The 17,290-nt window shown below is 31.6% G+C and overlaps 1 protein-coding gene across 1 annotated transcript; it reads left to right on the top strand.

Moving 5' to 3' along the window:
* The first annotated feature begins 1,836 nt into the window (after positions 1 to 1,836).
* Positions 1,837 to 2,603, top strand: LOC109191277 (uncharacterized protein PF11_0207-like). Its single transcript, XM_019341866.1, has 2 exons — positions 1,837 to 2,092; positions 2,175 to 2,603. Exons 1-2 carry the CDS (start codon positions 1,897 to 1,899, stop codon positions 2,447 to 2,449), a joined length of 471 nt encoding a protein of 156 aa, XP_019197411.1. The 5' UTR covers positions 1,837 to 1,896; the 3' UTR covers positions 2,450 to 2,603.
* The last annotated feature ends 14,687 nt before the right edge of the window (positions 2,604 to 17,290 follow it).

Below are 17,290 nucleotides of genomic sequence, written 5' to 3'. Positions count from 1 at the left end.
ATTATTTGCAATTGTCGCTTGAAGTGTTTTTGGTGCCATTGAATCCAACGGATTGGACGTTGATGGAGACCCGGGTAACATTGACTACAAAACTGATTTCGTAATTTTTCGGTGGTATGGAAAGGGCGGCGTTTTTCTTATCGGAAATCAAACTCTTCTTCTCCTCATAGGCAACGAAGCACTTTGCTGAACCAGAAAGTGATTCATTTTTTTTTTTTTTAAATTCTCTTTATTCCTCTGAGATAATTACAAGATGTATACGAAGAACGAAACAAAACCATGGTTTCAACACCAAAAACACAAAAGTTAAGGATAGAGATCGAGCACTAAGTCACGAATCTGAACTACCAAGTATTATTTAGTTTTTTAAGAAAACAATAAAAATTGAATCAAGATAAAATAGCCAGATTTGTCCAAAGATAAAAGAAAGTTAAAGATCAAAATAGCCGAATAAGCTAATACAATTAATACAAAATTATATAAACAAAAATCTTCATCCTGATCTAGAACGATTTCAGAGACAAAGTTGAAGATAAAAGGTATTAAAAAAAAAAAAACTTATCAATTTTACAGTGAAATTGATGATTTTTTACCTTTTATCTTCAACTTTGTCTTTGAATTTCTGGGAAAAAAACCCCGAAAAAAAAAACAAACATTAACTTAAAATTGAAAAACAAAATTGCTCCTAAATACCAAGAAATTATTATAGTAATTTTATGTTAATCTCCATTTACACTCTTTCATGAAATTATTATGATAATGGCGGTGATTTTGATAATTTTGTAGGATTTTTGAAACTTAGAGTTAGTATGTTGACTTCGAGGTTTATACATTCTATTCAAGTTTCTATGTTTTTTTTTTTTTTTTTTAACAAGCGGCGTTTAGGATTTACACAATTCGCTTGGCAAAACAGCAATCAAAGCAAAAGCTAAATCAAATTGAGAGGGAAGGACGTTGTAGATGAAGGCGCTTTTTTCTCATCCTACTTTGCCTTTTTCTACGGAGAATAGGAATGTAACGGTGCCGAAAGAGAAAAAGGAAATAGAGATAAATATTTTTTAACCAGAAGTTTCTATATTTTCTTATACAAATTTATAATTGTAAATTTATTGTAATAAATAATTATTAAGGCAAGTATAACTTATTTTATATTTTGGACACATTATTTTTAATAATTTTGATTTAATAATATTATACCTTAAATATACAAACTCCACCTAATTATTTTAGTATTAAATGACATACAATAATTACCATAAACAATGTTTCATAGTTGATAAATTCTATTAGGCAATAAAATTACTATTATAAATCTTTTACACCTAACAATGTTTAATAGTTGGTATACTGTTCACACATTATTTTTAATTATTTTGATTTAATAATATTATATCTTATTTATAAAATTGAAAGTAATACTTTTAGAACTATTGATGTGACTAAAAATTATCTTAATTATTAAGGTAATTAATAGTTTTTAAAAGTCTTCAAATGTATGAACATCGAATCAATTAGTAGGACAATTATATTAGGTAATGTAAATAATAATTTACTTTTTAAATTATATCACATTTCAATAATGAATATATATATTGAATTGAGGAAGCTAAGGTGAGGAGCTGAGATTATTAAATTGAGTGGAAGAGGATGAAGCTAAGCAGTAAAGCAATGAATTAATTTAAGGAAGACCAGGCAAGATCCACATTTAATTAATTAATTTGTGATAAATCCCTATCCGATGAAAGTAAATTAAAGCATCCATATCCTAAAACAACGCAACACCACAACTAACTAACCCTTAGCTTTAACTATAAATACTACCATTGCCCATCCATAATCATCAATCTTAAGGAATTGAAACACTACATCAATAACAAAAACAACAAACAATAAACAATGTCGGCTGCCCAGAAGTTGGTTAACGTTGCAGTGTGTCTGGTGTGCATGTTTGTCCTCACCGTCGACGCTTCGCTTTCTTCGGTTTACCAGTCATGCTTCGATCCATGCCATTCTGCTTGCAAAGACACAGGAAAAACCGTCTTTGCATGCGGAAAAGAATGTGAAAGGGGATGTACAGACAAGGCGTATAAAGGTATATATAGTTATAGTTATATTTATATATTAAATTAGTTTTTTTTTTCATTAATAATTTTGTGGTTATTTTGTAATTGCAGAGGGCAAGCTTAAGGACGAGAGCAAGGAACTTAAGGAAGAGGAGAAGGAACTTTGGGCCTTTCAGAAAAAACAAGTTAAGGAGTATATGGACATGCGTTGCAAGGACTTTGAGAATAAGCAATGTAAGGACGACGACAAGGAATGTAAGGACGAGGCGAAGTTCTGTAAGGACATGCATATGGCCTTTAAGGAAGAGAACAAGCAGCTTAAGGATGAGGACAAGCTTCTTAAGGACGACAATAAGCTAGTTAAGGATGAGGAAAAAACAACTTAATTAAGGATGGGAATAATAATAAAGCAATCTATTATATTTAATGTGAAACATCATAAGATTTCTATATTTGAAGTCAAGATTGTATTCTGAGATAGTGGTGGTACGGTTTTTCTTGTCACCCCTATCATGTAAAGACTATATGTCACTTTTGTAATAGTTGAAAGTAAATAATTATTTTATTTTTTTCATATTAAAAATAATGTTTTATCATTTTTGTATAGTAATGTTTAAAAACTTCAATGATATCTAAACTAATTAAAACATAATTGATTTTAACTTTTAATTAATTTTACAATAAGAAAATTATGAAAATATTATACATGTTTAATAAGATCAAAATATTATTTATTTAATTATAATATGATCATATGTTTAAATTAATTAATTATAAATAATGTGTTTGATTTTATTTTCACTGCAAAATGTACTAATATTGTTTATCACGGATCTTTTAAAATGCAATGAAATTCCCCTTCACTCTCTTTCTAGTCTTACAGCAAATTATGAAGTGCTATAATGATAATATATTAATATTAAGACACATATATGTTCCATGCACCTTAAGTAAATGATCAAAAGTACCTGACATAACTAGGGTTAGGCTTCTGTTTTAGCTAGCTTCACTCCTTGGTGTGGGCCTGTTCGTGTTTCTACTTGGGGGAGAGATTGGCTCGGCAGCGACCGGCGTGCGTACCTAATATAACTAGGGTCAGGCTCCTGTTTTAGCTACCTTTACTCCTTGGTGCGGGCTCAATGATCAAATTGGTATCAGAGCCGTACGAACTTTTGGGAGCATAAGAGCCTAAGTTTATGACCTTAGGAATAAAATTGGATAGGAATTTATAATTTTGAAAGGATGTGTGATATTGCATATAGTTGGACATTTATTTGATCATTGAGCATTACTTTGATATGTTATTTAATAAAATATTTTTGAAACGGTGATTTTATTTGGATACATATTTGCTTATTTTCCTTAATGGTGATTGTTAAATAATTTTGATAATTGATTTGTATATAGTTTGGGTAAGGACTTGCATGGAAGTTACGAGGACGTAACTTTATTTCTTAGGAGGGGAGAATGTGATACCTGATTTTTGTGGTGTATTGAAGTTAAGTTTGAGTCTCATTCAGTTCCCTATTGGTCAAGTCTCTGTTATTCCTTATTGCCTTATGGTTATGCTTCAGGGACGAAGCATCTTTTAAGGGGTAAGATTGTAATACCCGGTATTTTCCTATAGTTATGATTCGAGGACGAATCATCTTTTAAGGAGGGTAGAGTGTGATACCCCGTTATTTTTTATAATATTATGTTGATTTAATACCCTCCGAAATTAATTTGAATGATCCAAAATTATGTTAGCCTACTATTAAATTATTTTATTATATATTATGTGACCCAAAAATATTTTTGAAATTATTTAATTAATATATTTTTCAATGATATATACTTATGCTTATAAATAAACATATATTATTTATGCAAACATATGATATATAAGTTAATGTGTTACGGATGTACATATATATTAAATATGTTAGTACACACTGTTTTGCTATATATAATAAGTATGTAATCTAATCCTCCTCATAATCATCCTAATCCCATTTAATATGTTTCTTTCTGTTACACAACTCTAATCCCATATATACCTATAATCCTAATCTTGCTATAACTCTAATCTGATTATGTATTTTTCTTATCCTAAATATTTTCCTCTATCAATTCTCACCGATCATCTTCTCGCCAAATAGAAGAAAGAATAAAAACAAATTAAACGTTAGTCTCCTCCTTCATCAACATAGTCCGGTCCTCCATCATCATCATCATCATCATCAATTATAGCTCGCAGACGAGGGTCGATGAGTATAGGTGTTTCGGATGTGCGCTGAGTATTTCAACTTTTAATTAGCCCGGGTAAGATTTATGTTCACTAAAATCCTTTTACCCCAAATCAAAAATTGATTTTTTCTAATTGTTTATGTGATTCATGATTTTGAAAAAAATTGATGATATTTAGTGTTGTAAGTTATTTGATTATATTATGTGGATAGATATATGAGTTTACTCAGTTTAGATGTGTTGAAAACCCTGCATATGTGATATGGTGATTTTGTGGTGATTAAAAAGGAAAATTTTTTACTCAATCTGATTATTGCCTGTGAAAATTCTGACTGGCGCAGCTGGAAAGAAAAATTCGTGAAAAATGCTTCCTAAACTTGTTTTTGCTTGAATGTTTTTATGGAAAACTTAGACTTGTTATAATTGATGTTTGTAAAAAGTTTGGGTTAAAAATATGTTTCGATATTTCCAGAAAAATTTCGTAAAGTGGAGGCAGTGTGGTGCCAGTTCAATTTCTGTCTGGCGCAGTGTTGGGAAATAATTCGGGAAAAATACTTTTAGACCTTGGATTGATTTGAAACTTTTTGTGTATAATCTAGACTCGATGTACCTTGTATCTGGAAAATTTCACCTGAAAATGTGTTACCAATATATTTCTATAAATTTTGCAATTCAGGTTATGCCTTCTGAAAATTTCTGTCAATTCCTTATTTAAGATGTTGAGAATTTGTTTGCTTGAGAAATGTCAGTAATGTTGTCACTTTTATAAAGATTGAGGATAAAGGAAATTGATTCTTAAGACTTGTGTAGTATCCTGTTGTGAAATTCTGGATACTTGGGTTATGACCCAGTTTGTTGTGGAGTGAGCGGTTGAATATACCGACTCACTAGGGAGCTTAAAAACTCTCTGTTGTTTTGTGGAGTGAGCAATAGAAACATATCCTGTCTCACTAGGACTTTTAGTCCTGTTGTTTTGAGGAGTGGTTAGAGGAGTCTACCACTTGGGTATTTACCCTATTGAGTAGTAGTCAGTAGAAACGTATCCTGACTACTAGGACTAGTTACTACCCATTAGGCTTGGAAACCCATTGGGGGTGTGCACACTTAAGGTATTAGTTCTGTTCCACTTTATTGGGATTTTTGCGTAGTGTTCAGTAGATTTATTACTGTTCACTAGGGCTTATTGAATAAGACCCTGCCCATTATTTGGTTGGTTTAAATGGGATTTTTGAGTAGTGTTCAGTAAAGAGAATTACTGTTCACTAGGGCTTAAATAATTAAGACCCTGCCCATTATTTGAGATTGAATGGGATTTTGTGTAGTGTCCAGTAGAGTGATTACTGTTCACTAAGGCTTGATGAAACAAGACCCTGCCCATTTTGTTGGAATTGGTGTTCCTCCATGTTGGAATAAATATATTACTTTTGAAAGGTTCCTAAAATATCCATTGTGAGAACTACTGAAACAGCTAACTAAAACAACTCAAGGTATGAACTAGTACAAAAACAACTAACAATTCAAATGTCTAACTAATACATGATATATCTAGGTGGTTCGCTCATTCTCATGCCCAATGCTCATGCAAGAGTTCCTGCAAAAACAATTAAAGAACAGAAAACAAAGAAACACACAAATTCAGCATTAAGCTTGTAAGATCTACTTCACCCCATAAAATATTTTGCATATAGCATGCAACACATAGGAGCAAATAGTTTGCATCTAGAATGACCCATTAAACATTTTTATTCTCATCAACAAACCAATAATCTTTAACTTTAACCATTTAAAATACATATTGAGGAAATCACACATCCAAATACAAAAATATCCATAACAACTTCTAGCAAAACGACTAAGGCATTGCCTATCCATAGTCCAAAAATCATCCAACCATTATTCTTTCCTCAAGATTCCCATATAACCTTTATCAACATTTCCATACACCCATAACCTCAAAATATTTCATAGCATCCTCATTACTCAATTTCTTTAAATCATAATCATAATATTATCACCAAAATAATTTCCAATAATAACCAAATAGAGTTTCCAAACTCTCAAAATAATAACCAAAGAGATAATTTCAATCTCTTAACATAACCTCAAAATAGTATTACCAAAGAGAGAATTCCAATCTCTCAATTTATCTCTTTCCAAGAGAACATCTTCCAATAATACATTTAAATTTCTCAAAATCAATCACACTTGATATATATAAATTGCCAAGAAGAAATGGGTACCAAATGGAGGATTTTCAAATTCTCAAAGAAAATAGATTTTCATAAACAGGGAGTTTTCACGGCTCCCTAGTGAGTCAGCTTTTACATCTCTGCTCACTCCTCAAAAGAACAAGGAAGTTAATATAAAACCCCCTAGTGAGTCAGTATATCTCAACTGCTCACTCCACAAAACAGAGAGTTTTTAGGCTCCCTAGTGAGTCGGTATATTCCAACCACTCACTTCACAAAACACCAGATGGCACCACTTTCCATTGACTATATATATATATATATATATATATATATATATATATATATATATATATATATATATATATATATATATATATATATATATATATATATATATATATATATATATATATATATATATATATATATATATATATATATATATCTAAAACCTCAAAAGTTCACCACTTAAAGCAAAATCTTTCCACCCAAATAATACTTTCAACTTTACACCTGAATCTATAACCTTTGTACCAATATTTCCAAAAATGTATTTCCAAACATCCTATTAACCTCATAGATATAACACAGATTAGCATATTCCACACCTAATTATTATGAACACAACTCTCCGTATTTATAAGAATGATAACAGTAATGATATTTCACAAGCAAGCAACTTCTCAATATCTCAAATAAGAAACTGACAAAAAATTTCAGAAACTATGACCTGAATTGCAGAATTTACTGAGAAATATCGATAACATATTTTCATATAAAATTTTCCAGATAAGTAGTAAAAAGAGTCTAGATTACACAAAAAAACGTTTGAAGCCAATCCAAGTACTAGAAGTATTTTTCACGAAATATTTCCCAACACAGCGCCAGACAGAAATTAAACTGGCAGTACACTGCCTCAACTTTACAACTTTACGAAATTTTTCTGGAAAAACCGAAACATATTTTTAACCAAAACTTTTTACAAACATCAAATATAACAAGTCTTGGTTCTCCATAAAAAATCTCAAGCAAAAATAAGTTTAGGAAGCAATTTTCACGAATTTTTCTTTCCAGCTGCGCCAGTCAGAATTTTTCTCAGGCAATGATCAAATTGTGTAAAATTTATCATTTTTAATCACCACAAAATTACCATATTACATATGCAGGGATTTCAAAACATCTAAACTCATATATCTACTCACATAATATGATCAAATAACTTTCCACGTTAAATATCACAAATTCATTAAAATCATGAATCACATAAACACATAGGAAAATTGATTTTTGATTTGGGGCAAAAGAAATTTTAGTGAACATAAATCTTACCTGAATTCTAAAATCAACAAAGCTCTTTAATCTCTACATGGAACCTGATGATGAGTGCAGGAGAAGACCAATGATAATTGAAGAAGAAAGCTACGTATATTTTTCCCTTTTGTGTTCGGTGATATTAGGGGAACGGGAAACGATGAAAGTGATATGGTTTAGGTTTAGAGAAATTGTTAGGATAAGGATTATAGTAATTAGTATATAATAGGACTCTACAGGAATATATATATCTGTTTCCCGCCACTAAGTTAGGAAGTGACATAGCTAATAATAACTAATTACTTTAGGTTTATTTAATATATATAATAAAAATATATTAGTTTTAGAATTTCAAGATTAGTTATTATATTATATTAGTAATTAGTAATATGAGTTTAGGAAAATATTTAAACTATCTTCATTATTAGGAAAAGTATATGTCTTTACATATTATATCAGGATTAGGAAGATATTAGGCTCAAAGAGTAATATTTGTACAATAATATGGATTAGGAGACTCTAAATAATTTAGTCACGTACGCACGTACGATCTTCGTACAGTGCCCAGAAAATATGGGGTATCACACTCTACCCTCCTTAAAAGATGATTCGTCCCCGAATCATTACCACAAGGTTATAAGGAACTCAACCTCACAAAGAAACTCGACCTCGAATTTAACGACACATCAAAGAAAAGATGATACACCACAAAGATGGAGTATTACATTCTACCCCGCTTAAAGAAGGCTTCGTCCTCGAAGCACAACCAAACCAAGATTAACAAATGGATGCAAGCATAGATAGGGAAAACAACCAACAACAAAAAGACACAAATTTAAGTTGAATACACCGCAAAAACAAGGTATTAACACCCCCATTTCTTAAACTACATAAACTGTCGAAAATACGTACAATTTTCTTTTTTTTTTTTGTTGAAAACATATATAATTGCGGAAGGAAAATAAAACCAACAAAGCTAAATCAACAAACCAATAAAAGCTATTAGTTAAGTATTTAGGTAGGAGTCTAATTGTTCACATCCTCATCAGTAGCTGATTCATTAAATCCTCCCCTTAAACATTCTCATCAGGTATCACATTCTCCCCTACTAAGAAATAAAGTTACGTCCCCGTAACTTTCATGCAAGTGCTTACACAAGCTATATACAAATTAACTATCAAAATAATCCAACGATCACCATTAAGGAAAAGTAAGCAAATAGATAGCCAAATAAAATCACCAACTTCCACAATATTTTATCAAATCACGAATCACGAATATCAAAATAATGCACAATAATCAAATACTTATGCACAATATGCAAGTCTCACATCCTCACCACCATTTTCAAAATTTTAGATTCCTATCCAATTTTATTCCTAAGGTCACACAAACCTAGGTTCTATGGGTCATGGCATAACCTAGGCTCCAAAAATTTCGGGTGGTACTTGATTTTTGTGGTGTATTGAAGTTAAGTTTGAGTCTCTTCAGTTCCCTATTGGTCAAGTCTCTGTTATTCCTTATTGCCTTATGGTTATGCTTCAGGGACGAAGCATCTTTTAAGGGGGTAAGATTGTAATACCCGGTATTTTCCTATAGTTATGATTCGAGGACGAATCATCTTTTAAGGAGGGTAGAGTGTGATACCCCGTTATTTTTTATAATATTATGTTGATTTAATACCCTCCGAAATTAATTTGAATGATCCAAAATTATGTTAGCCTACTATTAAATTATTTTATTATATATTATGTGACCCAAAAATATTTTTGAAATTATTTAATTAATATATTTTTCAATGATATATACTTATGCTTATAAATAAACATATATTATTTATGCAAACATATGATATATATGTTAATGTGTTACGGATGTACATATATATTAAATATGTTAGTACACACTGTTTTGCTATATATAATAAGTATGTAATCTAATCCTCCTCATAATCATCCTAATCCCATTTAATATGTTTCTTTCTGTTACACAACTCTAATCCCATATATACCTATAATCTTAATCTTGCTATAACTCTAATCTGATTATGTATTTTTCTTATCCTAAATATTTTTCTCTATCAATTCTCACCGATCATCTTCTCGCCAAATAGAAGAAAGAATAAAAACAAATTAAACATTAGTCTCCTCCTTCATCAACATAGTCCGGTCCTCCATCATCATCATCATCATCAATTATAGCTCGCAGACGAGGGTCGATGAGTATAGGTGTTTCGGATGTGCGCTGAGTATTTCAACTTTTAATTAGCCCGGGTAAGATTTATGTTCACTAAAATTTCTTTTGCCCCAAATCAAAAATCAATTTTCCTATGTGTTTATGTGATTCATGATTTTAATGAATTTGTGATATTTAACGTGGAAAGTTATTTGATCATATTATGTGAGTAGATATATGAGTTTAGATGTTTTGAAATCCCTGCATATGTAATATGGTAATTTTGTGGTGATTAAAAATGATAAATTTTACACAATTTGATCATTGCCTGAGAAAATTCTGACTGGCGCATCTGGAAAGAAAAATTCTTGAAAAATGCTTACTAAACTTATTTTTGCTTGAAACTTTTTCTGGAGAATCTAGACTTGATATAATTGATGTTTGTAAAAAATTTTGATTAAAAATATGTTTAGGTTTTTCCAGAATAATTTCGTAAAGTTGAGGCAGTGTTCTATCAGTTAAATTATAAATTACAGTCTGACGCAGTTTTGGGAAATATTTCAGGAAAAATATTTCTAGGCCTTGGATTGGCTTGAAACTTTTTATGTGTAATCTAGACTCTTTTTACTACTTATCTGGAAAATTTTATATGAAAATTTGTTACCGATTTTTCTCAGTAAATTCTGCAATTCAAGTCATAGTTTCTGAAAATTTTTGTCAGTTTCTTACTTGAGATATTGAGAAGTTGCTTGCTTGTGAAATATCATTACTGTTATCATTTTTATAAATATGGAGAGTTGTGTTCATAATAATTAGGTGTGGAATACGCTAATCTGTGTTATATCTATGAGGTTAATAGGATGTTTGGAAATACAGTTTTGGAAATATTGGTACAAAGGTTATAGATTCAGGTGTAAAGTTGAAAGTATTATTTGGGTGGAAAGATTTTGCTTTAAGTGGTGAACTTTTGAGGTTTTATATATATATATATATATATATATATATATATATATATATATATATATATATATATATATATATATATATATATATATATATATATATATATATATATATATATATATATATATATATATTGTCAATGGAAAGTGGTGCCATCTGGTGTTTTTGTGAAGTGAGTGGTTGGAATATACCGACTCACTAGGGAGCCTAAAAACTCTCTGTTTTGTGGAGTGAGCAGTTGAGATATACTGACTCACTAGGGGGTTTTATATTAACTTCCCTGTTCTTTTGAGGAGTGAGCAGAGATGTAAAAGCTGACTCACTAGGGAGCCGTGAAAACTCCCTGTTTATGAAAATCTATTTTCTTTGAGAATTTGAAAATCCTCCATTTGGTACCCATTTCTTCTTGGCAATTTATATATATCAAGTGTGATTGATTTTGAGAAATTTAAATGTATTATTGGAAGATGTTCTCTTGGAAAGAGATAAATTGAGAGATTGGAATTCTCTCTTTGGTAATACTATTTTGAGGTTATGTTAAGAGATTGAAATTATCTCTTTGGTTATTATTTTGAGAGTTTGGAAACTCTATTTGGTTATTATTGGAAATTATTTTGGTGATAATATTATGATTATGATTTAAAGAAATTGAGTAATGAGGATGCTATGAAATATTTTGAGGTTATGGGTGTATGGAAATGTTGATAAAGGTTATATGGGAATCTTGAGGAAAGAATAATGGTTGGATGATTTTTGGACTATGGATAGGCAATGCCTCAGTCGTTTTGCTAGAAGTTGTTATGGATATTTTTGTATTTGGATGTGTGATTTCCTCAGATGAAATTTTCCAGATACAAGGTACAGTAAGTCTAGATTATACACAAAAAGTTTCAAATCAATCCAAGGTCTAAAAGTATTTTTCCCGAATTATTTCCCAACACTGCGCTAGACAGAAATTGAACTGGCAGCACACTGCCTCCACTTTACGAAATTTTTCTGGAAATATCGAAACATATTTTTAACCCAAACTTTTTACAAACATCAATTATAACAAGTCTAAGTTCTCCATAAAAACATTCAAGCAAAAACAAGTTTAGGAAGCATTTTTCACGAATTTTTCTTTCCAGCTGCGCCAGTCAGAATTTTCACAGGCAATAATCAGATTGAGTAAAAAATTTTCCTTTTTAATCACCACAAAATCACCATATCACATATGCAGGGTTTTCAACACATCTAAACTGAGTAAACTCATATATCTATCCACATAATATAATCAAATAACTTACAACACTAAATATCATCAATTTTTTCAAAATCATGAATCACATAAACAATTAGAAAAAATCAATTTTTGATTTGGGGTAAAAGGATTTTAGTGAACATAAATCTTACCCGGGCTAATTAAAAGTTGAAATACTCAGCGCACATCCGAAACACCTATACTCATCGACCCTCGTCTGCGAGCTATAATTGATGATGATGATGATGATGGAGGACCGGACTATGTTGATGAAGGAGGAGACTAACGTTTAATTTGTTTTTATTCTTTCTTCTATTTGGCGAGAAGATGATCGGTGAGAATTGATAGAGGAAAATATTTAGGATAAGAAAAATACATAATCAGATTAGAGTTATAGCAAGATTAGGATTATAGGTATATATGGGATTAGAGTTGTGTAACAGAAAGAAACATATTAAATGAGATTAGGATGATTATGAAGAGGATTAGATTACATACTTATTATATATAGCAAAACAGTGTGTACTAACATATTTAATATATATGTACATCCGTAACACATTAACATATATATCATATGTTTGCATAAATAATATATGTTTATTTATAAGCATAAGTATATATCATTGAAAAATATATTAATTAAATAATTTTAAAAATATTTTTGGGTCACATAATATATAATAAAATAATTTAATAGTAGGCTAACATAATTTTGGATCATTCAAATTAATTTCGGACGGTATTAAATCAACATAATATTATAAAAAATAACGGGTATCACACTCTACCCTCCTTAAAAGATGATTCGTCCTCGAATCATAACTATTCAAATATATTCCAACCGCTCACTTCACAAAAACATCATATGGCATCACTTTCCATTGACAAAATATATATATCTAAAACCTCAAAAGTTCACCACTTAAAGCAAAATCTTTCCACCCAAATAATACTTTCAACTTTACACCTGAATCTATAACCTTTGTACCAATATTTCCGAAAAATGTATTTCCAAACATCCTATTAACCTCATAGATATAACACAGATTAGCATATTCCACACCTAATTATTATAAACACAACTCTCGTATTTATATGAATGATAACAGTAATGATATTTCACAAGCAAGCAACTTCTCAATATCTCAAATAAGAAACTGACAAAAAATTTCAGAAACTATGACCTGAATTGCAGAATTTACTGAGATATATCGGTAACATATTTTCATATAAAATTTTCCAGATAAGTAGTAAAAAGAGTCTAGATTACACAAAAAAAAGTTTGAAGCCAATCCAAGTCCTAGAAGTATTTTTCACGAAATATTTCCCAACACAGCGCCAGACAGAAAAAGCAACCTCTCAACTTTACAACTTTACGAAATTTTTCTGGAAAAACCGAAACATATTTTTAACCAAAACTTTTTACAAATATCAAATATAACAAGTCTTTGTTCTCCATAAAAAATCTCAAGCAAAAATAAGTTTAGTAAGCAATTTTCACGAATTTTTCTTTCCAGCTGCGCCAGTCAGAATTTTTCTCAGGCAATGATCAAATTGTGTAAAATTTATCATTTTTAATCACCACAAAATTACCATATTACATATGCAGGGATTTCAAAACATCTAAACTCATATATCTACTCACATAATATGATCAAATAACTTTCCACGTTAAATATCACAAATTCATTAAAATCATGAATCACATAAACACATAGGAAAATTGATTTTTGATTTGGGGCAAAAGAAATTTTAGTGAACATAAATCTTACCTCGAACCAGAATCAACAAAATCCTTGAATGAAATCCTACGACGAACAGAGCCAGATGATAACAGAAGAAGACCGGTGACAAAGCCAGCGATGACAAAAAAAAGACAGCTATGTATTTTTCTCTTTAATTTTGTGTTCGGTGATATTGGGAAAAAGGAAAACGATGAGAGTATCGACTAATGATTATGATGAAGGGGAGGATTTAATGAATCAGCTACTGATGAGGATGGGAACAATTAGACTCCTACCTAAATACTTAACTAATAGCTTATATTATAAATAATAATTCTAGTTGTAGGGAACTAAAATACTTAAAAGCTTAACATAATAAGGTTTAGTAACATGTAACATGCATATATATTAAGACTTCAGCTATACGGAGCTAACATATACATATACACTAAAACTTTAAGTTTATCTAATATATAAACTTGCATTACGACTTAATAACTCTAGTTTTAGGATTTAAATTAAGCGTTATACCATATTAGTAATATGATCTTAAGAAATAGTAATAGTCACAAAATAATACGGAGTACATAATAGTAGACTAGTTTCAAATAGTTTTGGATCTCATAAAATAATATAGTTTTGGTTAAAATAATATCTATGTCAAAATAATACGTATAAAATAACTGGGTATTACAATCTACCCTCCTTAAAAGATGCTTCGTCCCCGAAGCATAACCATAGGAAAATACCGGGTATTACAATCTTACCCCCTTAAAAGATGCTTCGTCCCGAAGCATAACCATAAGGCAACAAGGAATAACAAAGACTTGACCAATAGGGAACTGAAGAGACTCAAACTTAACTTCAAAGATCAGGTATCACATTCTCCCCTACTAAGAAATAAAGTTACGTCCCCATAACTTTCATGCAAGTGCTTACACAAGCTATATACAAATGAACTATCAAAATAATCCAACGATCACCATTAAGGAAAAGTAAGCAAATAGATAGCCAAATAAAATCACCAACTTCCACAATATTTTATCAAATCACGAATCACGAATATCAAAATAATGCACAATAATCAAATACTTATGCACAATATGCAAGTCTCACATCCTCACCACCATTTTCAAAATTTTAGATTCCTATCCAATTTTATTCCTAAGGTCACACAAACCTAGGTTCTATGGGTCATGGCATAACCTAGGCTCCCAAAGGTTCGTACCACTTTACGAAATTTTTCTGGAAATATCGAAACATATTTTTAACCCAAACTTTTTACAAACATCAATTATAACAAGTCTAAGTTCTCCATAAAAACATTCAAGCAAAAACAAGTTTAGGAAGCATTTTTCACGAATTTTTCTTTCCAGCTGCGCCAGAGGGAAGGGAGAGATCGACTCGGCAGCGACCGGCTCCGTGTAGGGAGCAGGGCCTGGGTTAAGGATTCCGTCAAGGCAAGGTTGTTCAAACCCCTTGTTGCATGTGCCTTTGGTCAGTGGTAAAGGCCCATTTTCTGAAGGCCCAAATGAGGTCATCACCGGTTTGATTCTTCAGGAATGCCCGGAAAAAGCACCTGTTGCTTGATCGTGGTAGAGGTGAGCGGTGACTCGGGTCGTTAATCTTAAGCATAGCCTCTTGGGAACTAACGATCTTAAACATAGCCTCTTGGGCACTTTTGGCCTCCTTCTTCGCTGTCGACAGGGGCAGACCAAGCATGGGGGCATGGGGGGCAGCTGCCCCCCTCACCCCACCCCCACCCCATATATAACCCTTGTATGTATATATGTATATATAGTACCAGTTTTAGTATGAGTATAATAAAATAGATAAAAGTTAATATAATATGACTAGATTAGGTGGTAAGGTGCTCGTGCCATCTTTTTAAGAGGCCAGGGTTCATGTTATATTTTTTATGACTTTATTATATATATAACTTTATTTTATCTTTATATATATATAACTTTCTTTTATATTAATAATGAGATGTGTTTATAATGTATTTTTTGTTCGAATTATTTTATCAAATGCGTTTCGCCCACACTGAAAAGGTTTGGGTCCGCCACTGGCTGCCGACCACTTCTCGGTCGCTGACTTGAGCCGGCTCTTGAGGTCCTTAATCTCGACCTCCTAGAGAGAGATGGGCTTCTTCAAGGGTTCGATCTCCTCCGCGACCTTGGCTCTGCTGTAGAAGGCGGTGAGAATGCGAGTCAGCTGCATAAAGGATCAATTAATTTTACTGAGCAAACGGTTAAGAAATATAGAAAAGCGAGGCGCATACCTGCACCAGATCTTTGGCACCCCGTTCACCGATTTGGTTAACCGTCCAATTGTGCATATCCTCGCCCGGGCAGATCAGGTCGCTATGCTTACCAGGAGGGCAGCTGGTTGCTCACGGCTCAGTCGAGCATCCACCACGGGAGTCCGAGCCAGGGGGTTGTAACGCTAAGTCCGTTTCAAGGGAGACACCTCCTTGAGGTTAGAGTTAGTGGCGTTTTCCTTACCCCTTTTGCTCTAAACCCGGAAGGTGAGCAAATCCTGGCCCGAGTTGGTGAGTTGTCTCGTGGTCGTGGCGGCTCGGGGAACAGCGGTCGGCACGGTTGGCTCGCATGGATCGGGCACCGAGGAGCTGCCTTCTTTCTGCTTAGGGGGGGGGGGGGGACTTTAGAGGTGCTGAGGGAGGGGTGACAAAACCTCTACCGAGCCCCATACGTGCAAAACAAAGCAACAACATTAGTATTATTCATTTAATACTCGCTCAACACAATAATGATATAAACACGATAAGGCTAAACACGGACATGAAATGTTAAGGTTAACGGGCTTAACATTCTTAACACGAATACAAACACGATTTGTAAACAGGGTTTATACGATAGACATATTTTTTTTAATAGATTTTGGGTTGTGTCGACACGATATGACACGAAACCCGTTTAAAACAGCTAAACCTATTAATACATTTCTTTAAAAAAAAAACTAAAATTTGAAGTAAAGTTATATATACATATTATATATATATATATATATATATATATATATATATATATATATATATATATATATATATATATATATATATATATATATAGAGAGCCCAAGAGAGTTAGGCGTATAAATGGTAGAAAAACAAATTGATAGTCAAAGTTTTTAATCAAATGAATGGCTCATATTGATCAAATTTTAATTTTTCTTTGAGATTTCATAATTTATCCTTAATTATATGATTATCCCTTAAATTTTCCATTAATATTATCTTTCTCCGTTAATTTCAACTTACTCTTTGATTTCAATAAGAAAGGTCTTAGGTTCGAACCATATCCTAATCAAAGTTGGCATAATTAGTACTCTATTTTACTCTTACTAAATTAAATAATAATTTAATAT

This window comes from Ipomoea nil, unplaced genomic scaffold (genome assembly GCF_001879475.1).
Source record: "Ipomoea nil cultivar Tokyo-kokei standard unplaced genomic scaffold, Asagao_1.1 scaffold1619, whole genome shotgun sequence".
Taxonomy (NCBI): Eukaryota; Viridiplantae; Streptophyta; class Magnoliopsida; order Solanales; family Convolvulaceae; genus Ipomoea; species Ipomoea nil.
Note: the sequence above shows the minus strand (reverse complement) of the source record. Positions and strands in the feature narration are given on the sequence as shown.